This window comes from Rhinolophus hipposideros (assembly GCF_964194185.1).
Source record: "Rhinolophus hipposideros genome assembly, chromosome: 7".
Lineage (NCBI taxonomy): Eukaryota > Metazoa > Chordata > Mammalia > Chiroptera > Rhinolophidae > Rhinolophus > Rhinolophus hipposideros.
In genome coordinates this window covers 73,004,210-73,029,535 of record NC_138053.1, presented here as the reverse complement: position 1 = coordinate 73,029,535, position 25,326 = coordinate 73,004,210, and the positions used below count along the sequence as shown (strand labels likewise).

At 38.0% G+C, this 25,326-nt stretch overlaps 1 protein-coding gene across 2 annotated transcripts in view; it reads right to left on the bottom strand.

Annotated features, from left to right (window-relative positions):
- Nucleotides 1-25,326, bottom strand: part of OXCT1 (3-oxoacid CoA-transferase 1) — a 121,099-nt gene that overhangs the window by 91,572 nt on the left and 4,201 nt on the right. For both annotated transcript variants that reach the window (XM_081053959.1, XM_081053958.1), the window contains exons 2-5: nucleotides 19,374-19,482; nucleotides 18,158-18,248; nucleotides 4,746-4,881; nucleotides 1,697-1,846 (exon numbers count right to left, since the gene is read on the bottom strand). In XM_081053959.1, coding sequence (XP_080910085.1) covers nucleotides 1,697-1,846; nucleotides 4,746-4,881; nucleotides 18,158-18,248; nucleotides 19,374-19,482 — 486 coding nt within the window. The remainder of the gene's footprint in view (nucleotides 1-1,696; nucleotides 1,847-4,745; nucleotides 4,882-18,157; nucleotides 18,249-19,373; nucleotides 19,483-25,326) is intronic.

Here is a 25,326-nt window from a genome sequence, read left to right as displayed (position 1 = left end):
GCCTTACCCTACTTGATTTTCCTTCACAGCACTTTCAGTATTGACATGTGTGTTTGCTTATTCATTCCCTTGTCGGTTCCTCCGCCACAGGGGCACTTGGTCTACATTATCCTTTTTCCACCACACATAGACCACTGCCTGGGAAAGAGCAGGACCTCAACAAATATCACTCCCTCATCTCCTCTTCCTACAATAAGCAAGGGACATAAAGAGCTAACAAGAGTTGTCTCAAGAAATTATTTGTCATATTCCTAGGGGATTCAGACAAAATTACAAAACTACTACTGTGTTTCCTTGAAAATAAGACCTAACCGGAAAATAAGCCCTAGCATGATTTTTCAGGATGTCATCTCCTGAACATAAGCCCTAATGCGTCTTTTGGAGCAAAAATTAATATAAGACCTGGTCTTATTTTTGGGAAAACACAGTAGATTCACATACCTGACTCTAGGCAAAAATATTCAGGAGAGATATTCAGGACCAATTCCAGTGTACCCGATGTTTTCCTCAGAGAGTTAATCCTTTAAGTTCTAGCAAACTCTCAAAGTATTAACGCAATTTTTCTGGGCATATTTATCTATATTACTAAGACCCACTTTAATACTTAGACTCCTGTCATTTACTTTGTCAAGGACTTTTTAAACATAATCAGGCAGTAAAAGGAGAAGCAAGAGAGAATATTTTTAAAATGTTAATAAAAGCTTGGAGTTAATATAGGTCACCTTCAGCAGAAAGGCAAAGCTCCAGATGGAGGATGCTGCTTGAGACGACACTGAACAGCAGGGGACATGTTCAGTGACCCTTTATCTTCCCTCAAAACATGGAGGCGCACAGCTAACATCTCACACCTCTATAAGCAGAACGGCGAGTAAGACATCAGCCCTTGATTTGGAGTTTTCACTTCCGTAGAGATCAACCCAGCATTTCTACAACCTGGGTTAACCTGCTTGAGCCATGTGGGCAGGGAGAAGGTAGAGTCTAAAAACACAGTAATGAAATATTGGCTCTGTATAATTTTAACAGGTGATTCAGATCTCAGCATTTCAAATACCGATACCTAGAGTTCTATTATTTTCTAATACGTGAGTGAAACTAACTAGTATAAAGGTGCCCCATCCTTTCTAGCACTTTACATTAGAAACTAAGTTATTGAGTCTAAAACTCAAGTGTGTCCAGTATACAAAATGAAGGTTAAAGGAAATCATATGAATTCTCTATTTATTCCACTATACAAATATAACTATCCCCTCCTTTTTAAGATTGTAAACAAACTTGTGATTTCCTTGGCTTACTTTCATCTTTCAGTCATATCCAGAAGAGCCTTGAGCATGAAGAGTTTAATATACATATCAACCATCTACTCTAATTTCCACATAAGCATAACCAGCAATTATAAAGGTTCCTAAATTTATTAAAATCTACCCATAAAATTAGTTTGATAACTAATCCTGACTTGCACATCTTATACGAGTTACAGGTTCTTTTTATGTATTGATTCCGGCTTCTGTACGCGATTTTAATTACTAGCAGATGCTCAGTTTTAGCTTGAAAATTTTACCTGACATATTTACAGTAATGAATGATGATGTTTGTTCCTACACAGAGATGATTCTATACCACTTTACCCAATGAGCCCACCCGGAGTCCTAGGCTGAAAGAAGTGTCCCAGTATTACCTGGACAAGAGTGCTCCTTACCTCTTTAGGCTTACTGGCAATGGCAATGCTGCCATCTTTGTTGTATTTGATCGGTGACCCTCCTTCTTGCACCAGGGTCCCATACCCTGTTCTGGTGTAAAACGCAGGAACTCCAGCCCCACCTGCACGAATCCTCTCTGCAAGCGTCCCCTACAAGTGAGCAAGCAACACGCCATAAAAAGGTCAGTAAGCACACTTTTGTACGTGGACACAGAAACATTTACAGACTTTCTAGAGGTTTATCATTCTTAACAGTACCTAGCATATGTATTGGTGTATTTCACTAACACTATATGCTGTGATTAATTTAAAACAATTACTGTCTCTCTAGAAAACAACCTCTCTATTCTTAATCTACATTCGAAAACATAAACGGCTTATTTGTATAATTATGCTTTTAGCTTCCATGTCTCCGATTGGTTTCTTGACATCATATTCTATATCCGTCTATTTGTAATATTTTAAATCAATTTTCAAATTTGAACTGTGTAACTTTAACTATACATCAAAAAGCATTAAATTTTGTGTTTTACTGTGTGCTATATGTAGGTATGCCTGAATCTTATCTTTAGTAACAATAAGTGATTATTATATAGTAATAATGTAAAATGTTCAAACTTATTTAGAATTTATTCTAACCTATTCTCATGAGTTTTTTATGTACTATGTTATCTAACTAAGGAAAAATCCAAAGTTAGACAAAGCGTACAACATACAAATAAATTGGTTTTTAAAAGCCAAGAATACTTCAAATTTTGTTTCAGAGTAGAAACAGCTGTAAGCAGTTCCTTTTTGTGTTCTATTGATCATCTCCATCCCCTCCTAGGCGCCAGGGATTTCAGACCCAATTTCCCTAGCTCTCTCTCACCCCCAACTGCCTCTCCACCAATTTGCCCACAGGGGAATAACTCTGGCCCTGAACATTCCCTGACACCCTCCATAGCACTGAAACCTATTGTTAAGGTCAGGCCACATCTTGGGTGTACTAGATAACTGACTGGCTAATCAGTAGTAAGGTAGTCATGACAGTGTGTTAAAATTATCCCAACCCAAAAACAATTTTCTACTTTAACTGGGGCCTTTAAATACTAAACTCAAAGAAGAGGGTAATCCTTGGGGTTTCAAACACTGAGTCATTCAAGTAGGTGGGATTTTCTGGGGAAGGAGGGACATGTGGCATAACTGAAAATCTTCCTCATAACTACTTTTCTTCTCTATCCAATGGACATAGATGACTGCTTGTGGGTATTTTAAATTAACAACATTCATAAAAATTCAATCATCAATGATCCATAATAACACCCCTAGTTAAAACTGCTTTCTGTGTCCACCCACCCTGAATGCTTTACTCATTCTCTATGTTCAATTAAGCAAGGACCTGAAAATAGAACAAGAACTTCTGCAGACAGGCCCCCTCGTGGGTTCTCCCAAGGGGAGTCCTCATCCCTAACACTTCATCAACACTTCTTCCTGGCTCTCAGGCTGCAAAACAAGTTACCAAAGCCAGTGTTTGTTTATGTGCCACTAAACTGGGGAGGGAGACACTGACCTCTTTCAACTTAAAGAAAGAATATAAAGGAAACAGTAAGGAAGTTCCTCCCCCATGTATATGCCCTCTGACAAAATAAGGAGTAATGTGAAGCTATAAAGGTTAATTTTCAATAGCTCCAAAACTGAAGGATAACGTCCCTCAACCTATAATGTGAAGAAGAAAAGTATATGCTATGGACTGAATTATGTCCCCTCGAAATTCGTATGTTGGTGCCCAAACCCCAGTGCGACTGTATTTGGAGATAGGGCCTTTATGGAAGTTATTAAGGTTAAATGAGGTCATTAAGGTTAAATGAGGTCCAAAAGGATTAGTGTTCTTATAAAAAGAGATCCCTGAGTGCTCACCTGCATGTGCATTCTCTCCTTCTCCCCCTGCCCTTCCCCTCTCTTTCCCGGGGCCCTCCCTTTCCTCTGCCCTACCCTACACCATCAAGAATCAAATCAGCCTGACACATTGAGCTTGCTCTTCCCAGCCACCAGAACAATAAGAAACAAACTTCTATTGTTTAAGCCAGCTAGTGTGTGGTATAATAATATCACAAGCAGACTAAGACAGTATGCTTTTTGTTAGTTTCAATAAAAAAAATAAATAAAATCTTTAAATGAAGATTAAATACCAAGCATACAGCAATGCTAGATATGGCTGGGTGCCAACGCTGTAGAATAATCAAGGTGTGACCGAGAAGCCTCATGTAGAAAGAACTGTTCCCCCATGCATGTTCACTCTAGACAAACGTATACTGTAACTTAATTACTGAATTTTTTTCATAAAATTCTGCTGCATTACATTATTACCAATTTGGTGAAGTCAGTGGTGACAAAAATTTTCTGTTGACAAAAATAAAGCAGACTAGTGGGCTCAGTTTCAGCACCCATGACAGAGTGGAAGACCAACACATACAATCTGTAGACCACTGTTTTACACAAATGCCTTCATAAAGTTTGCATATCTCTATGAAAAACTCATCACTTAGAAAATGGTATAAAAAATGTATGGGAAACTTGCTAGATTAATTTCAGTAACTGCTTGCTTTGTAATGACATCATTTCCCTGGAGATCTGGGCTTTGATTCCAGCACTTACTCTGTGATGTAGCTACTTTTACTCTCGAAGAGCTTCACTCTCCTGATAATGTCTTAGCAAGACCAGATTCCTCACAGATTTCTAATTTTATGATTCATAGGAATTGACTTTTAAGACAATCCTCAAACATTTCAGCAAGTCCTTTTGCAGGCTTCCAGTATAATATACATTACAACGCCAAACTTAAAAATTTATCCTGTAGCCTAGATATTTTTCTTAGAAATACCTCATTTTCCAGTGCATAGCAGCAGAATATATTAGACCTGTATAGCTGTAACCTACAAATTTCCTTGGTTTGACAAAATAATATCCTCTCTGCCTTACCTCTCTTATACAAAGAAATTTCTAGGGAGAAAAAGATAAAATTTTAAAAACAAGTTACTATTGTAAAAGAAAAGCAGAGAAATGTTCTTACCTGAGGTGTCAGCTCTACTTCTAATTCACCAGATAAGTACTGTCGTTCAAATTCTGCATTTTCTCCCACGTACGAAGAAACCATGCGTTTTATCTGCTTGGATTGAAGTAAAAGGCCCAAGCCAAAGTTGTCAGACCTAGAAGGAAAATGCAAGCAGCTTACAATCAAAGGAACATCTGGTAGAACGCTGATATCACTTATACTCAAAAACATATAATTTTATTAAATTAAAGGAATCATCTCTACTAGGCATTTAACCCACATTCTTTCTCAGTCCCTCACCACCCAAAGAACTCTTTATAAGGTGGATATCCTTTTCTTATTTTACAATTGAGAAAATTAAAGCTCAAAATGTTTAAGTGACTTTTATTCTAAGATCTTGGGTAATAAGTGACACCGCCAGCACTCAAACCCACATCAATCCTAAAATTCTACCCCACCCCTTTTATTCTTTCCACTGCTACAAAGTGATACTGGGTTAGAAGCTGAGCAAAGAGGCGGATTGGTCCTTGGCCAATGCTTTAGAGGTGTACATAAATGCAATGGCAATGCCACTGTCCTAACCGGCACTGACCCCAAAGGAAGGTTTGGATGAAGTAACTCTTTCTGTCCTAAAGGGGGCATTTTCATATTTAAAAGAGGAAGAACAACAGACTCTTAAAATACAGACCCAAATTATAAATAATTATAAACGTTTTCCTTATGCCACAGATATTTTGCTCAAGAAGACTTAAACACTTAAACAGTTTAACAACAACAAAAAATCAAGAAATTAATCACAAACCAGTGATGATTATGGGTAGCAAGAATAATGTTGTATCTGTTAAGTCACATATAATATGGTTTAGTATCTGTGTTAATGTTGGAGTTCGATTTATTCTTAGAAATAGTGTATGTAGTGTTGGCTTTTTTCATTAGGTGAAGGTCTCTAAACTTGTGCTTCTCATTTATTTCTATTCTTTTCAAAGCAAAATACACCTACACTTTCAAGCAAAGACAACATGACAAGACAGATTAATAACTGAATAAATACTTTTCCATTTTTAGTCACCTTATCCCTCTCTTCCACTCAAGAGTTTCAAAAATATGTTTTAAAAAACTAGATAACAAAGAATAGTTGAATTTAAGGTACAAAACCACTTTTAAAAGAAATGGTAGAGTGATGTCAGAAGCATGGCAGTGTGAGAGGTCCCCTGATCTCTTCCCTTGAAGTTACAACAAGTTGAATAGCTATAATTCAACATAGGATTTCATGCTCAACACACAAACATGTCTGAGATATCCGCACATCAAAACATCTTTGAAGGTGGAAGAATCAGGGCAAACAGGGGAGGAGGAAAGGGAGAAAAGTAGAGACAAGTGCTGCCGATGCAGCACAGAGCTCTGTGCTGGTCCCGGGAGAGGGGAGAATTTAGGCTGCAGGTGCACTCTTTGTGCCCCAGCCTGAGTGATCAACATATAAAACAAAACCCAATCATATGCTGCCTTCAAGAGACACATCTCAGCTGCAAGGACAAATATAGACTCAAAGTATCGTAAAACGATACTTCAAGCAAATGGTGTACAGAGAAAAGCGGAAGAAACCATACTTATAACTAACAAAACAGATTTCAAGATAAAAAAGGTAACAAGAGACAAAGATGGACATTTCATATTGATGGGATAATATGAGACAGTACATCAAGAAGACATAACACTTAGCAATAAATAAGTTCCCACTTAGGGGGCACCAAAAATATATAAAGTGACTACTAACAGAACTAAGGGTATAAACTGACAAAGCAGAATTTTAGTAGGGGACCTAAATAGACCATTGACAACTATGGATAGATCATCCAAACAGAAAATCAATAAGGAAATATTGGCCTTAAATGACACATTAGACCAAATGTGTCAATTACAGAACCTTTCATCCCAGAACACCAGATTATACATTCTTCTCCAGTGCACATGGAACATTCTCAAGGATAGACCATATGTTGGTATACAAAACTAGCCTCAGCAAATTTAAGAAAACTGAAATCATACCAACCATACTGTCCAACCACAATGCTTTGCAATTGGAAATCAACTGCAAAAAGAAAGAAAAAAACATAAATATGTGGAAATTAAACAACATGCTACTAAATAATAACTTAGTCAAAGAAGAACTAAAAGGAGAGATCAAAAGATACTAGAAACAAATGAGAATGACAATAAAACATACGAAAATTTTTGGGATACAACAAAAGTGGTAATAAGATGGGAGTTTATATCATTACAGGCCTATCTCAATAAACAAGAAAAATCCCAAATAAATCATCTCACATTCATCTTAAAGAACTAGAAAAAAAAGTACAAATGAAACCCAAAGTCAGCAGAAAGAAGGAAATAATAAAAATTAGAGCAGAATTAAATAAAATAGAGAACAAAAAGGCAATAGGAAAAAAAATCAATACAACAAAATGCTGGTTCTTTGAAAAGATTAATAAAATTGACAAACCCCTGGCTAGACTCATTGAGCAAAAAAGAGAAAAGACACAAACAAAATCAGAAATGAAAGAGAAGAAATTACAACAGATACCACAGAAATAAAAAAAAATCATACAAGAATACTACGAAAGACTATATTCAACGAAATTAAAAAACCTAGAAGAAAAGGACAAGTTCTTGGAAATATACAACCTTCTGAGACTGAATCGCGAAGAACAGAAAATCTAAATAGACCGATCAACAGTAAGGAAATTGAAACAATCATCCAAAACCTCCCCAAAAGCAAAACTCCAGAACCAGATGGCTTCACCAGTGAATTCTTCCAAACATTCAAAGAGGACTTACTACCTGTCCTTCTCAAACTCTTCCAAAATAATGAAGAGGAGGTAGTACTTCCTAACTCATTTTATGAGGCCAACATTACCCTGACACCAAAACGTGGTAAGGATAACACACACACACACACACACACACGCACACACACACACAAAAAAAAATACACACCAATATCTCTGATGAATATAAACACAAAAATCCTAAACAAAATACTAGCAAACTGAATACAACAAAAAAAGATTATATATCACGATCCAGGGCACTTCATTCCAGAGCATCAGAATGGTTCAACATAAGCAAATCAATCAATGTGATACATCATATAAACAAAGGATAAAAATCATAGGATTATATCAATAGATACAGAAAAAGCATTTGGCAAGATACAACATTTATTTATGATTAAAATACTTAATAAAATGTGTATAGAAGGAAAGTACCTCAATATAATAAAGGCCATATATGACAAACCCTCAGCTAATATCATACTCAATGTTGAAACACTGAAAGCTTTTCCTCTAAGATCAGGAACAAGACAGGGATGTCCCCTCTCACCACTGTTATGCAACATAGTATTGGAAGTCCTCACCAGAGCAATCAGGCAAGAGAAAGAAATAACAGGCATCTGAATTGGGAATGAAGAAGTTAAATTGTCATTTTTTGCAGATGACATGATTCTTTATATAGAAAACCTTAGAGATTCCATCAAAAAACTATTAGAAACAATAAACAAGTACAATAAAGTTTCAGGATACAAATCTTGATGTACAAAAATCCATTGCACTCTTGTATGTTAACAATGAAATTTCAGGGGGAAAAAATTCCTTTTGCAATTGCAACAAAAAGACTACCTAGGAATAAACTGAACAAAGGATGTGAAGGACCTATACACTGAAAACTACAAGACATTAAAATTGAAAAAAAAAGAAAGAAATTGAAGAAAACACAAAGAAATGGAAAGATATTCCATGTTAACAGACTGGAAGAATCAACAGAGTTAAAATGGCCATATTACCCAACACAATATACAGATTTAATGCAATCTCCATCAAAATCCCTATGGCATTTTTTAAAGAAATAGAATAAAAAGTCATCAAATTTGTATGGAATCACAAAAGGCCCCAAATAGCCAAAGCAATCCTGAGAAAAAAGAACAAGGCCAGAGGTATATTAAACTCCCTGACTTCAGTTTAAACTACAAAGCAAAAATAATCTAAACAGCATGGTATTGACAGAAAAACAGACACACATACCAATGGAAAAGATTGAGAACCTGGAAATAAACCCATATACAAGGTAAGACAATTTTCACGAACTTGTTGCAACAACGTTGCTAACCTTTTTTTTGATATCAAAGGGATTGTTCACTATGAATTTGTAACCGGACAGTTAACCAAGTGTACTATTTGCAAGTGCTGAAAAGGCTGCATGAAAAAGTTAGACGACCTGAACTTTTCACCAACAATTCATGGCTCTTGCATCACGACAATGCACCAGCTCACATGGCACTGTCTGTGAGGGAATTTTTAGCCAGTAAACAAATAACTGTATTGGCACAACTTCTCTTCTTACTTGATCTGGCCCCCAATGACTTCTTTCTTTACCCAAAAATAAAGGAAATATTGAAAGGAAGACATTTTAATGACATTCAGGACATCAAGGGTGATACGACGACAGTTCTGATGGCCATTCAGAAAAAGAGTTCCAAAATTGCTTTGAAGGGTGGACTAGGTGCTGGCGTTGGTGCATAGCTTCCCAAGGGGAGTACTTTGAAGGTGACTGTAGTGATATTCAGCAATGAGGTAGGTAGCACTTTTTCTAGGATGAGTTCACGAACTTAATTGTCTGACCTTGTATATATGAGCAAATAATTTTTGACAAAGGAGCCAAAAACATACAATGGAGAAAATAAAGGCTCTTCAATAAATGGTGCTGGGAAAATTGGAAAGCCATGTGCAGAAGAATGAAACTAGATCACTATCTCTCACCATATACAAAAAATTAACTCAAAATGGATTAAAGACCTAAATATGCGACCTGAAGCAATAAACTGCATAGAAAAAAGCATAGGTACTAGTGGACCTTGGGTTCAGAGAGGATTTTATGAATTTGACCTTAAAGGCAAGGGAAGTAAAAGCAAAAGTAAATGAATGGGACTGAATCAAACTAAAAAGCTTCTGCACAGCAAAAGAAACCATCAACAAAACAAAGAGACAACCAAGCAAATGGGAGAAGATATTTGCAAACAACACCTCCGATATTGGGCTGATACATAAAATATATAAAGAACTCATACAACTCAACAACAATCCAATTAAAAAATGGGCAGAGGACCTGAACAGACACTTCTCCCAAGAAGACACACAAACAGCCAACAAATATGTGAAAAATGCTCAACTTCACTAGCTATAGGGAAAAGCAAATCAAAACCACAATGAGATACCACCTCACACCTGTTAGAATGGCTGTTATCAATAAGACAGGTAATAACAAGTGTTGGAGAGGCTATGGGGAAAAAGGAACCCTGATACACTGCTGGTGGGAATGTAAATTGGTACAGCTACTATAAAAAACAGTATGGAGTTTCCTCAAAAAATTAAGAATAGAATTACCATGTGACCCAGCAATCCCTCTTCTAGGTTTCTACTCCAAAAATTTGAGAAAATGTATCCATAAAGAATATGGACCCCTATTTTCATTGCAGCATTATTCACAGTGGCCAAGACATGGAAAGAACTGAAATGTCCTTCGACAGATGATTGGATAAAGAAGATGTGGTACATATATACAATGGAATATTACTCAGCCATAAGAAAAGATGAAATACTGCCATTTGCAACAACATGGATATATTGAGATTATCATGCTAAGCAAAATATGCGTAAATTGTGGTGTATCCATAAAATGGAATAATGTACAGCAATGAGAAGGAATGCTCTACAACCACTACCAACAATCGATGATTCTCATAGACAAAATGTTGAGCAAAAGAAACAAAAAAGAATACATACTTTGACCTTTATGTTAAGGTCAAAGTCAGACAAAACTAATACATAAGATCAGAAGCGAGGACAATGGTTAACCTTTGTAGTGAGAGACAAGATTATTGACTGGAAGAAGCATGAGGAAGGGCTTACTGGGTTACTGGGCATATTCTGTTTCTTTTTCTGGGTGTTGGTTACATGGGTATCCATCAAACTATATATCTATGATATGTTCATTTTCTGTGTTACGGTATATTATGCTTCAATAAAGTTTTTTGAAGGATAGAAATGCAGTGGTAAAGGCCTGAGTATCTCCTAGAAACAGAAGTCTTCATTTATGATCTCTCCCTCCTAATTCCTTTAGTGTCTGATGGTTCTTCCCCTATAGAGCTTGTCATCTGCATGGTTCATTGATCTAACAATCATTTACTGAGTTATTACTGTACCCTAGGGCTGGTATGTCAGGTCCTGGGCCATTGGCAGCTCTGAGATTCTCCAGGAAAAAAATATGTAACCTTTAATTACAATAGAGGAAGAGATGTGCTGAGATGAATCTGCAAGAAGTGCAATGAGAACAATGAAGATTGAGAATCCAATAGTCAGAGAGAAGAAAGAGGGCAGAAAAAAGCTTACAGAAGGTGACATTTCAACAGACTTGTAAGGGAAAAAAAAGTCTTTGAGAGTAGAGGTGTGGAAGTGAGGAGAAAGACAGATGCGCAGCTTTGCAAAGGTATAAAATGGTGTGATGGGCTCAGAAAACTACATGTTGAGTGTGACCACAATACGGACTGAAAGGAGAAGTCAGGCAGGAGAGGCAGAAGGCAGGCCAGGCTGTGATCTAGCCTGTAAGCCATACCAAGAAATTAGGATTTCATCCTGAAGAATATGGGAGACCCTGTGAATAATTTTAAGCAGAAAATAACAGGGTATACAATTTCTTGAAGAGGTTCGGAGAGGAAAGGCAGGGAGATCAGCTAAGAGGCTTGAAATAGTCCTAACAAAAGTGATGAGGATCTGAACTATGGCAGAAGCAATGAGAATGGAGAGGAAAGGATATATCAAGGAATATTTGGGGAAAATAATTCATAAGACTCGCCCATCCTGATGTAGATGCAGACCCACGCCAGGGTTCTGGCTTTGGCAATGGAATATAGTGGGAGAAGGGGCTGGAGGGGTTAAGTCTAATGACCACAAGTGACATCCACTTGTCTGACCTGGAAAGGTGGTATGTGTGGTTGTGGGGACAGAGCCCCAGAAAGCAGTTTCCAGGCTCTCGGCCTCACCTAGAAAGGTGCTGGCTCGGGTAGTAAATGGCCATCAACTGTGATCAGATGGCCATCAGCTGTGGCTAGTTGGCCGTCAGCTGTAACCAGTGAGCCATTGGCCACTAATATAACTGCTGTGGCTACGCTACCAGAAAGGAATGGGGGCTAGCAAGAAGATGGTGGCTGAGCTAGCAAGCGCGGATTGCAGAGAGGAGGATGCCGCCGGCGAGAATATAGTATTATGACTCCCCTACTTTTGGCTCCGTGGGTGTTCCTTTTTGGCCTCACCGTGTCCTGCGTTCTTATGTGGGGAGCAGGACCAGAGACCCCGCCGGACAAATGGAGCAGCAAACAGGGTCCCCCGCACAACAGTGGTACTCTGTAGGACATTTTTCCTGACAACCTAATTTTCTCCCACCTTTACTCCACTTTCCATCTTCATACTCCTCATACTCCTCAAGCCCAGGAGTGGGCATGCTCCTGGGCATTCCTGCTCAACTGACTTTCCTGTTCTCAGGATGTATCATTTCCAAGCCTCTATCTCCCCCAGGTAGTCATGATACAGTAAATATCTCAAAGTAATCCAAGTAACAGGTAACTGCCAACTTTCTACAAAACTTGTTTGAGTTCAAGCCTTCCAATACCGAATCTAATAACATTTCCCACTGCCCGTGAGTATAAAAAATAATACATGATTTCTCTGCACTTGTTTCAAAAGAAAACTAGAGCCTAAATAGCAAATATTTTCAAGTGTATACTTTTGCCATAGGGGGAGAACTCCCCGAAGATTAATAATACACGTATCCACTAGAGGGCTCCAAATCACTAGATTCTCTGTCCAGCAGGAAAATCAGTTCTTCCACACACTCCTATACACAATCCCGATTTGGGTTTGTTTTTTACCTGCTCCTAATTAACACCTAACTAGGCCCTCAGCTCTTCAGGTTAACAATTCTATTCCCTTAAACTCAGCTCCACTTGCAGCCTTCTCATCTCACCTGAGGACAGCCCCATCCTTGCAGATCTTTAGTAGAAAACTAACCGGGTGATCCTTGACTTCTTTCTCACACTCTCCACACCAACTCTATCGGGAAACCCTGACTCTCCCTACAAAATCGACCCAGAATCTGAGCATTTCTCTCTACTTCTCCTGTGACCTACACCATCTGTTGCATGGACACTGAAGTAACCTTAACTGTTTCTACTCCTGTTTTATGATCTATTCACAAAATGACAGCTAAAAATACGCTCATCGGTATAAAAGAAAGCATCAGATCATGTCCCTGCTCTGCTCAAACCTCTACAAAGGTATTCACTTATTCAGAGAAAAAGCAAAGGTCTCAGGAGTGGTTTGTAAGTCCCGTTGCAGGGGGAAGCCCTTCCATGTCTCTGACCTCACTGCTCCCACTTCCTTTTTGCTCTACCTCTGCTAGCGTCCTCACTGCCACTCCAACACACCACGCATGCCATCCTGCTGGGGGCCTTTCCACTGCCTTCCCCTGTCTCGGAAATTCTTCCCCCAGATACCCGCGTGGCTCAACCCCCTCACTTCCTTCAAGTCTCTGGTCAACTGACACCTTAATGAGTCCGGCCCTGATCGCCCCATTTTATCCTGAAACCTGCCTCTCCACTTTCATATCCCCAGTCCTTGTTGCTCTTTTTCTTTTTGTCAGAGCATTATAACCTTCTAACATATTGGAAATCTTACTTATTTGTTACGTTTAATACTAGTTGTCTGCCTCTCCCCGCTGGAAGATAAGGTCCACAAAGGCAGGGCAGTCGGTCTCTTGTTCACTGTTGTAGCCCAAGCACCTGGAAGCGTATGCAACATACAGCGGGCACTAAAAAAACATTTGCTGAACAAATCTATCAAATGAATTTATTGCTCAATGGCACTTTCCTCCTCACTAGCTCTTCTCTAATAAAAATGAAAAGCATCAAGTTCTTACGCTGGGTATTTTCTATTTGCCCTTCCGGATCCATTCTCCAACCTCCAGCCTGCGCTGGGATGGCTGACCTGCGAGGACTAAATCGTGGGGGTCCCTCACCCTGTGGCTTCTGATTGGGTTCAGCCAATGGAAGGCACCATCAGGAGGATCAGTGGTGAGAGGAGAACAATATCTGGATGTATATTCCGCTGGCTCTCTCCCTCGCAAGCTGCGGCATATTGTATAGCCTTCTTCATCAAGCTTTCTTCTTGATCCTAACAGCTCCCTCCCTCATTCCATCTGGCCTAGGGCTGGCCATCCTTTGTTACTAAACTCCAGGCCTCTTCAGTACTCAGGTTGTTCTCCCTCAGTCCCGACCATTCTTTTCAAAAGAATCGCTTTGGTAAACTCTCCTCCACTACCCAACATGAGAGTACCATTGATATGCTCTGGAGCCCTATCTAAATTAAGTCATAATAATAAAATAATCCATGAAGGTGGAAATAGACCATTTGCTATCTGTAGTATTTAATACCTGAGGCTCCCTCCAAGCACACAGCTCCCTACCATAAACCAGAACAACTTGGTCATTCATTGACTTGGGAATTTTTCTAACCACTTTTTCATGGATCTCTGTTTAGTTTTTCAACCCATTATACATGTGAACTTGGCTCTGTTTGGAGATAACCTCTCTGTATTTGTTGAACTTGGCTCTGGAAACTATGTGTATTTTTTTTTCTTTTTTCTTTACTTTGTTTTTGGACTAGAACCTGGCATGGCAACCAAACAGTGCATAAGATGCTCATCCCAGGCTACTACCTGACCGGGTACAGTGTTTATGCCTCAGAAAATCTTGTTAGATAGTAACAATAAGGGTATCTTTCCTGCGTATGAGACACTGATGATACAAACATGAAAAAGGTAAGGCTCTTACAATATAAAGAGAAAAGAAAGACATATGTGATCTTCTGCAAATGAGGAACATACCAATTCTAACAGAGAAACACATTAAAGCTTCTTGCAGCTCTTTGATAGTAAAGATCATTCTGATGACCTTTCAAAGTGATTATCTTGCTTGCCATTAGTAGTCAACGTTTTCCTAGCATATATAATAAAAGAGATTTAATATTTTTCATGCAGCACAACAAACTAGGTTTCAAACATTTTAGTGGTTAAATATGTCTAAATCCAAAAATTCATTAAAGAGATACATTAATGTAAAGCAAAACATTATTTCATGGAAGATATCAATGTTCTGCAAATATCTTTCATTTTCTCAATCTGATTTTTCATTTTCTGAAATATCATTAATTAGCTATTCTTGTCAAAATGAAACTAACAAAAATGAAGCTGCAACCATTTTCAAACTGTATTTCTTATTTACTCTTTTGAAACATAATTAAATCTCAATTATGCAATTTATATGAGGTGTGATCAAACAATATGGTGAATGTTTAAATTTTAAAAATGTATTACAATAAAAGATATATTGGCATTAATCTGCCTCAAAATACTCACCCTTGCTTCGAACACACTTATCATTCTTGCCACTTTCTGAAGCAGTTCTGGAAGTCCTCTTTCGTGAGTGTCTTTAGTTGCACTCTCATGGCTGCCTTGATGTCCTGAACCATTTTTACTTTGGGGAAGAGTCAAATTCACATGGTGCCAGATGCAGTGAATAAGGTAGATGAGGACACACTGTAATGTTTTTATTTGACAAAAATTGCCACAATACCAGAAGCGATGTGTGACATGGAGCGTTGTCATGACGGAGGATGATTTATGGCACACTTTAGCACACACCTTCTCTCAACCGTAGCCCACACCCAACTGATTGCACCAAACAAGCTGAAATCTGTCACAACGTTACTAAGGTCCCATGCACCGCTTCCCATATTGAAGATCCCTGCCTTTCCGTTGGATGGCACGCTGCAGCAGCATTCACCATATTTTGTGATCACAACAGGAAAGGCTCCGTGTCACACATTGCTTCTGGTACAGCAATTTCGGTTCAATAAAAACATTATTTATTTGAATAAGGTATATCTTCATCCACCATATTCACCGGATCTGGCACCAAGAGTCTTCTGGCTCTTGCCCAAAGTCAAAATGACCATGAAAGGCAAACATTTTGAATCTATTCAAGACATGGAAGCAGCCATGACTGAGCAACTAAATACACTTACAAAAGAGGACTGCTTCAGAAAGTGGCAAGAACAATGGGATAAGTGCGTTCGAAGAGAAGGGGAGTATTTTGAGAGAGATTAATGGCAATGTGTCTTTTACTGTAATAAACTTTTTTGTAATTTAAACATTCACCATATTTTTTGATCAGACCTCATATTTACTCTGATTACTTCAAGAATATTGAAAAGAAAATGTTGTATTTAGATATAAGGTTAATTTATGACATAGTTATACGGGACAAGTGAAATCTTCCATAAGCTGAGCAGAGACGTTCAAGTGCACACGCCAGGAAGTGGTTAGCCCTTCTCAGACAAAATAACCAAACTTGGGAGAATGCTTATAATTAGCCAAGAAGACCTAGCTCTCTCCATTGAGCCCTTCAGAGATGCAGCCATCTCAACAAGACAAGATTATTTTAGACTGTGGTTCTTGAAGGTGGGGATTTAGCCCACTTCCATGTGCAAGACTAACACTGATAATCAATAGCATTTGAAATAAATATAAAGTCAGCTCAAAGGGCACTGGATGTGTTTAAGAAATATCAAGGAACCGTGAATAAACTTCTCTATTTACAGATGCGTTTCCTCTTTTAAATAAGGGAACTGGCACAGATGATCTCTACAATTCCCTCCAACTCTAGCATTCAACTCTGAGACTCGGGCTGAGCACAGCAGGAAGAAGAAAACTACTGTAAGTAACGAGTGGCCTGTAATACATATCAAAGATAATAAATACAATTCAGTACACAAAATAAAAGTGTCGGAAGGAATTCAGGAAGGGGCAAGATCAACAAAGGCTAGGAAGTTCTGTACTTGGATAAGGCTTCTTTGAGGATATGTAACTTGAGTCAAATTCAGAAAGATGGGAAAGATGTAGATATGCAGAGAAGAGGTCGGAGAACCTTCCAGATGAAAATAATGGCATAAATAAACTCAGCAAAGGAAAAATGAGCACAAATGTAGGATCAGTTTTGTTTCCTAAATAATCTGTGCTATTTATTCTAAGTTGCATTTATAATGGGCTAAACTGCCAATTTAGTTAATTTTAAGAATTTTTAAGACCTTTAAAGTCTTTTATTATTGAAAGAAAGCTGATGATTTACCACTTAGTATAAAACTAGATTTTTCCTTTATAACTAAATATATCTTAATGTGAATGCCATTCATTATTAAAATATTATGGCTCATTGTCGACCATTTTGATATGCGATCCTACTGTCTTAAGTGCTGGCTGCATAGCCTCCTCTTTCTATCAAGACTAGCAACATTTGTAATGATTAATGGTATACCTTATATATCATCTAAAGTAGTGGCATAACCAAAAGGAAGGACCTGAAATATATTTCAAACTCATATCCACCTTTCTTTATAAATAATGATCTACAATATACAACATAAAGAAACATCTCTAAATTTTAAAATGCAGGATGCAATTTAAAAATATATATTTTGGGCCGGCCTGGTGGCTCAGGCGGTTGGAGCGCTATGCTCCTAATGCGGAGGTCTCACGTTCGATTCCCACATGGGGCAGTGAGCTGCGCCCTCTACAGCTAAGATTGTGAATAACAGCTTTCCCTGGAGCTGGGCTGCGGTGAGCAGCCAGAGGTTGGCATGAGCTGAGGTGGGCTGCTGTGTGCTGCGGTGGGCTGCTGTGTAACTCCACGAGCAGCTAGTGGCGAGCGTGAGTGGCCGGCAGCCAGCGTGAGCTATGTGCTGCCGTGGGCTACCGTGTGCTGCCATGAGTGGCTGGTGGCCAGTGTGAATGGCCAGCAGCCGGCAAGAGCTGCCATGAGCTGCTGTAAGTGGCCAACCAACGACTGGCAACCGACTGCCTCAGCCCCGGGGAGCACAAGGCTCATAATACCAGCGTGGGCAGGGAGCTGGGTCCTACACAACTAGACTGAGAAACAATGCTTGAACTGGAGTAGGGGGAAAGGCAAAAGAAGGGGGGAATATATATATATATTTAACTTTAATAATATATTTGAAGTTTAGCAAAATAAGAGCATATTAGATTAAGATACAAAGGTATACAAGTCTCCTTTACTTATGATTACGAAGGATGAGACAGAAAATATTTGAATAAATGTAACTACCACTCTTGAGCTTCTTAAACACTATCTTTTGATGTACAAGTATTACTCATGTAAATGGGGAAGTTTTTCATTTCATTGATAGACTTTGATTAAATACGTATTATGGAAAAGTATTGTTAAACACTTGTGTTAAGAATGCACTTACCCTGCATTGTTACTGACTGCAGTTAGCCCTTTTACTCCAGTCTTTAGTAAAGCTCCTATAAGATTCTCTGGAATTCCACATAATCCAAAACCTATAATAAGTCAAAAAGATAAACAAATGGTGAAGAGAGTAATGTTTTTCCAGGGAACTGCATGCTATTCTTTTTAATAAAAAAGAAAATATGCAAAGCACATTATTAGACCTATTAAGCAGAATGCACAGATATTTCTCAACAACTCAATAAATGGTCATATATGAGTAGCTGTATCCAAACGTTTTACACCAATATATAATACCAGACATCACTGTCACATCCTTGATTCATAAGTATAAAGCCAAGTGCTATGTGTTACTATGGCTACCCACTGTTCTTGCACTTAACTACATACTGCCCTACTTTATAATTTAACTCTTATAAAGTCACCTTTACAAGCATGTTTGTTTTATATGCCTGAGTATATTCTGCAGAATTGGAAGCCTAAGCCAATGACTTTCATTTCTTTACATTTTCCACAATTCCTCAAATAGTATTGGTTTTAAAATGGACACTCAACGACTGATCAGTTGTAGGAAGGAAGGAAAAAAAAATGGAAGGAAGGAAAGAAGAGGAAGGAAAAAGGAAGGGCAGCTTAAAAATAAGCCTTTATTCCTGTGACCAAGGACTAGAAACCCAAAGAAATTTATAAGAATTAGGCAGCAAATTTAATCAGGTGAGACAGTGGTTCTAAAAGATATTTCAAGCAAAAAGACACAATAGAATTTGGGAAGCTCAGTAACAGATAGATACTTACGTGCTATCTCAGAAAAGGAGGCATAACAAAAGGAGATACTAGGTGTGTGTGGATGAGATCAATGCAAATGTTTAAAATTAAATGGAATTCCCAGAAAAAAAATTGGGGAATTTTTGTTGTAAGCTACTGTACTAATAAGAAATCACCATTTGAAGGTTCAGCTTTTCAAAATAATAAAAAAAGAAACACACAAAACGAATGAAAAGGTAAAAATATAAAATCCTAAACCTTGCTAAACTTTCAGGAAGGGGACACTAATAAAATAAAAGATAATATAATATGTAATAAATGAAATAAAATAAATACTAACCAAGTAATAAAATAATTGGCATTTCTAATCTACATAGCTTTGCTACTGTGATTTCTCTGCTTTGCTAAAAACATAATGGTGTTACCATAAAAAGGAAAACAATACGATTACTTACCACCAACCAGGATCTTTGCACCATCAGGGATGTCTTTCACAGCTTCCACTGGATCTGTATAAAATTTGGTATGGCGATGCATGCTGGTTGAAAAGTAGCAAACACATCCCTAAAACATTAAAAAACATTTTAAGTGAATAATCATTTGGAGATACATCTTTACTTTACATGTATAGCAATTTATTCAATTTTTATATATACAAGGATAATTTCACTATGTCCTCTTTGAAAGAGTGGGACTGTAACTAGTCATCTTAAGAGCGGAATGGACACACTCTAGCCAGATGATCACCAGAATCCCCTGGTGAACTAGGTCTTCTATTATCTAAGGGAAATTCTGTGACATTTGTGGCCACCCAAAAGTAGACAGACCATTAAATTACCAATAATGGTGTCATCAAGCATCAATTTCTGATAGTAACCTAACCTTCCACTCAATCAATCAACAAGTATTTACTGAGAACCTACTATGTGCCAGCTACTTTGCTATTTATTCCAATCTAGTAAGTATTAAGACATGATCACGGCTCTCAAGGAAATTTAGGACAGTATGACCAATACTACAAATTCTACAAATAGTTAGGCCCCGATTCAATCTTGGGTGACAGAGAAATGCCTCCTAAAGGGACAAGAACAGCATAAAAAGACTCATTCTCCCTATGAGGCTTAGAACTCATGAATGCTGTTGAAAAGTAGCAAACTATTATCTGCAAAGGAGGCATGGTTAGAATTACTGTTATCTAGTGAGCTTTCACAATCAGTTTTAAACTGTTTCCCTCTTTAAACTTCATCCGCAATATGGGCAAGAAAAAATTAGAAATTCTATTGTAACGCAATTAATCATGATTCCCAACATTTCTTTATTATTGTATATATTACATGTAATACATATAATCTCTCTTTGATTCTCACCATATATTCAAGCTAAAAAGAGGGAGTAGAATGAATGACAGCTGATTCCTGATATGCTGCCACCTTTAAAAGTCCATAATGTTGTACGCTTACACCCATTACCTATCAGTCTCCCAAGAGAGACATCCTGATGGTGTCAAGGTAATGGCATGAATGAGTTTCTATCACTTTTTGTCCTCTAAAACCTCCTTTTATAAAAAATTCCAAGTGATACAAAAGTCTATTTAAGAGAACTATACTGAAAGTCAAATGAGATTTGCAGAGGTAGAGGGTTACACAGATGACTTTTGTTCCTTTAAATTTCAACCTTGGTCAAAGTCAGACAAGGAGGGCAGTATATATATATCCTGGCACACTGCCCAAACAAGGAAAATAGTGGAGGCAGAGACAGAAAGCAAACGGCTTTCTTCTCTTTCTTATCTTCAGGTTATCAAGCATTTATTTCATTCTGTTTTAAACACACAAATACACACACGAATATATTTTTAATCTTGGTAATTAAAAGTTTGAGAACCTGAATAAATAGACCAACAGACAGATCTCAAAATAAAGTTGAAGATACCTCCTAGAAAAGAGAAAAATACACAGATATCTGATTCAACCAACTCATTTTACAGATCAAGTTTCTGGAGCTTAGAAAGATCTTGTAATTTACCCAACATCGAGTTAAAACAAGATGAGATCCCAGGTTTTGGCTTTCTATCACAGGATCCTTCTCCCACATATATTCCTCTCCATGTTCTTTAAAAGCCCTCAATCTATTCTATTTCTATTCCGTGATTTATATATAACAAATCTTTACAAGTGCCCTATTTTTTTCAGGAAGAGGTCTGCTGCCATTATCTGGAGTTAAAGATGAAGAGTCAGGGCCTTAACAGAAAGAGGAAGAAAATGAAAGAATTCGTCTACACCTAAGTAGTCTGGGGGTGAGGTTGCCCTGAACGATTTATCCATAGACTGAGAAACACAAGTCCCATAGAGAGGGAATCAGAAGAAAACTCATTTCTTCTACAGACCCAGAAAGGCTTTTCCAATTCAAGAGGAGGAACAAAAGCACATAGCACAGACTTGGCAGGAATTCCATTGCTTTGCTTAAGCTAATAATTGGTGTCTCCATTACAAACAAAAATTACTGAGACACTTGCCCCCCACACCCCATTCCACCCCACCCCCACAAAAGTACCTCAGAAGCATTTTAGAAAAGACCCAAGTGTTCCACATTTGCCCAGATAACCAAAAGTTTAAAAGCAATAAAAGTGACTCATGTTTCCAGGGAATGTGAGAAGAGCTTAAGATAATGAAAAATTTACAAGCACTCAACTTTTGTTTTTCATTTTCCATACGTTCAGTTAATAATATTTGTGTTCATTTATTATCTATTTATTATATTAACATTTGAAATCTATTGGTTAAGAAACCAATAGTGTGGCATAAGGGGCCACACTCCCTGCTTCTGGGAATCCAGGGATATGCACTGCCAACACCTTCTAAGATTAGGCAGGGAGGTTGGGGATTGTGTTTCTAAAAATATCTTTTTCCTTTAGATAACTGATTTCAAAGCACAGCTCTAATCTGCTCATAAATTGGCCTCTACCTTCTAATATATTTTAAATCCTTAAACAAGGATATGAAAAGACCCAAATAAACAAATAACTTTCAAGTTTGCAGAAGTTACCTAAAACAACAAAAAGCAATGAATTGTACAATTTTGACATCTATTTATTCTGGGAATATATTTTTTTTCACTGAGGTCATCTTTTACTATCACTTAATGTATTTTGTTTTGTTTTTCCACTCTCCTACCTTCTGCAAATTTCATTTTATTGTTGCCACTAGTTTCTATTACTACTGGAAAAGCAAAATAATGGTTCAGTACTAACGTGTAAAAAAATAATCAAAATTCTCAGTGTAAAATGTTTTCTATGTAACCTATTTCTCCTGTTAAAGTCCTCTCTGTAAGATTAAGTTAAACTTTGTTTACAAATACCCTTTGTCTTCTACTTCAAACTCTTGTACTTAATCGTTGAGGCATAATTCCACTGTTGAGCCTAAATTTTATATCATGATTTTCTAGTCCAGAGTCTCCTTCCTTTCTAACCACTTCTACCATCACTTCTTTCACTTAAATTTTTTTCTCTTGTCATTCAACACTCCAGAACTTAATGAAAATGCACTTCATTTTGAAGATCTCTCAGGGAAAAGCCACAAAGCATACTGCTTTTTCATTTTAAAATAAATTCTATCTTAATGATATGGAACTATATCCCCAGGTGACATTTACCGTGTCACCTTAGACTTAAATCAATCAGGACACCAGAAGATTGATACTGCCCCCTTCAGTATGGGAGCAGAGGCACGGAGAAAGGTAAAGAGAACCATATTAGAAGGAAAAGTCAGCAATATGTGGGTAGATACACACACTTACAGATTTGCAAGGAAGAGTATGGCATCACTGCCAAGCGGAGGTAGTGACGTGTTGAAATGCGTTAGCTGTGTAGGAGAGGAAAAATAATTTTATTTCTATTCTTCTAAGTTTTTCTGGCTGGTCTATTAATCAAGTTAACCTGAGACAGAATAACAGGAGGAAATGACCAAATTTATTATGTACATTTGAGGGTTCCATAAGAATATGGGAACCCTGGAAAAATTGGACAGTTGAGGCTTACATGCCACCTTGAGCTAAAGAGAAGGGGGAATGTAGTGGTTGTGGTTTAGGAACTCAAGGCAATTGACGTGTAGATGGAAAAGCAAATGTTTGGTAAATAAATGTCTGCTAAGCCTTCTTTAAAGATGAGACACAGAGATTTTGATTAAACTGGCCTTGCTAGTTCCCTGTCTATCACAAACTAGTTCATATTGAAATATACTTATCTATGACAATAGCTCCCTTCTTGAAATAGGTCCTCTATCTAAATTCTTTCAGGCAGTTGGGGGAGGGAGGGAGGTCAAAGGTTTTTCCTGAGTCCTTTCTTGAAAATAACCAGTTTAAAATAATCAATATCCTAAAAAAGTATATTTTGGGGTGGCAAACTCTGCTTCCCCTCAGCTATCCCGCACTGGACCAGAGTCTACCAAAGGTGGAGAGTTCATCTTAAACTAAACACTACCAATTACACACTTGTGACATGAGTAAATCATGAGGTGCTCGCAGGGAGTTACTGATACTAGGCAATTGTCTATAGCAGTGGCATATTTTGTTTTTGAGGGAACATACGTGTACGTATTCTCTCCCGACGTTGGTGAGAGGCCCAACACTCTAAAGGAGCACAAATGAAGGAGTAATGCATCTGCCTGGTACATCAGAAAGCTTGAGGGGTTCTCCAAGAGTTAAATTACTAATGAGGATGGGGAATCTAGAAAGAGGGAGCTGTCTGAGTAAAGGTACAAAGAGCTGAGAGGCTCAGTGTGTTCAGGGACATGCGTGACCAGGTTCCATGGAGAGAGGCTCACAAAGAACAGGCTGGAGATGGAGACTGAGGCAGGTTGGACGAGGCGTTAGAGACCACATTAAAGAGTTTCAACTTCATCCTTCAATGACAAAGGAACAGCAAAGCTTTTGAAACAGAGATGTCACAACTCGCATTGAAAAGCCTGAATCAAGAAAGTGGCAGGGGGACTCTTTGTTTTATTCATCCATCCATTTGTTCCAAAATATCTATTTTGTATAAATGTAGTAAATAATGGGGAAGCTGGGTTAAATCAAAGAAAACCACACAGGCATAGTTCCTGCTCTGATGAAACTCACAAAGTAGCAAGGATAATAATCACTAAATAATTACAAAATTACACAGTGATCAACTGGAGGGAGAGAAAGGAGGACAGGAGAGAATGGTTCCAAACTTACACACTGGATGGATACTGGTGCTGGTTAACCATAATGAAAAATGCAAAACACGGAAGGGAAAAGCCACTTTATGGTTGGTTCATTTTGGGTCAGAAAGAGCCTGAACTGCTCAGTGACATCCAAGTGGAGTCGATTAGTAAGTTAATAGAAGGACTGCAGCTCAGGAGAATCTGGGGTTTGAGAAAGATCTGGAAAAGGCAGTTTCAAGGAAGAGAGGTAGATCAAGTGTTAATGGTAGTTTTATTTTTTTCCCCAGTAATAACTTTCTGTAGTGAATGGAAAATAGTACTAAATGTTCCCTCCAAAATAGCATGGAGGAAGGAAGATACCTTCAGAGAGCCTATTCTAATCTAAATTTACGCCAGTGGTTCTGAACGTGCAGTCCTCAGACCAATAGTATTAACATCACCTAGGAACTTTCTTAATACAAATTAGGGGGCCCCACCCAGAACCTATTAAATCAGAAACCCTGAGGGTGGACCCAGCAATCGGTTTGATAAAGCACCAGGTAATTCTGATGCACACTCAAGTTTGAGAAACTTGAGTATCATAAACAAAAAAACCTATCCATTTTACCTGTTGGTTATGTTTAGCATAAAGATTCTCAAGGTTACTACTTAAGTTTGCTTACAGGGTTCGCTCATCCATGTATTAAACAAGTGTTGAGTGTCTATTCTAGGCAGGGTAGGGTGAAATGTTGAGAAACAGAGAATAGGCATACAGTAGGGTCCCTAACAAGAAACTTTCATCTGGTTAAGACAATGTACACATTTGAAAAGTTAAACAAGTACACAAGTGATATAGTTTAACTTAGATAGGAGGTGAGAATTTAGGGGCTAGATAAGCAGTAAAAGCACTAAATGCCAAGCCCTGGAGGAACACTGGAAAGAAAGCCCTGGAGCTATGATAATCAAACCTGAAAGGTGAGAGTTTGAAGCTTGATAGAAACATTCAAAGAAATACAGCAAAACCCATAATTTGTAGCTGTCCTATCTAAGAAGAGATTTGCTGGGCTTGGGAATGGCTTAATGATATACCTAAAGGTGTGAAAATGAGTAAATTACACTGAGGTAAATAACTAACTACCGAAAGAGGGAATGTTATTGACCTTGGCCCAAGGGTATCTCCGTGTCCTGGTTTGCCTTCGATTCAGTACCCGCAGCAACCTAACTGAAGGTCAAGTTCCCCTTTAATAAT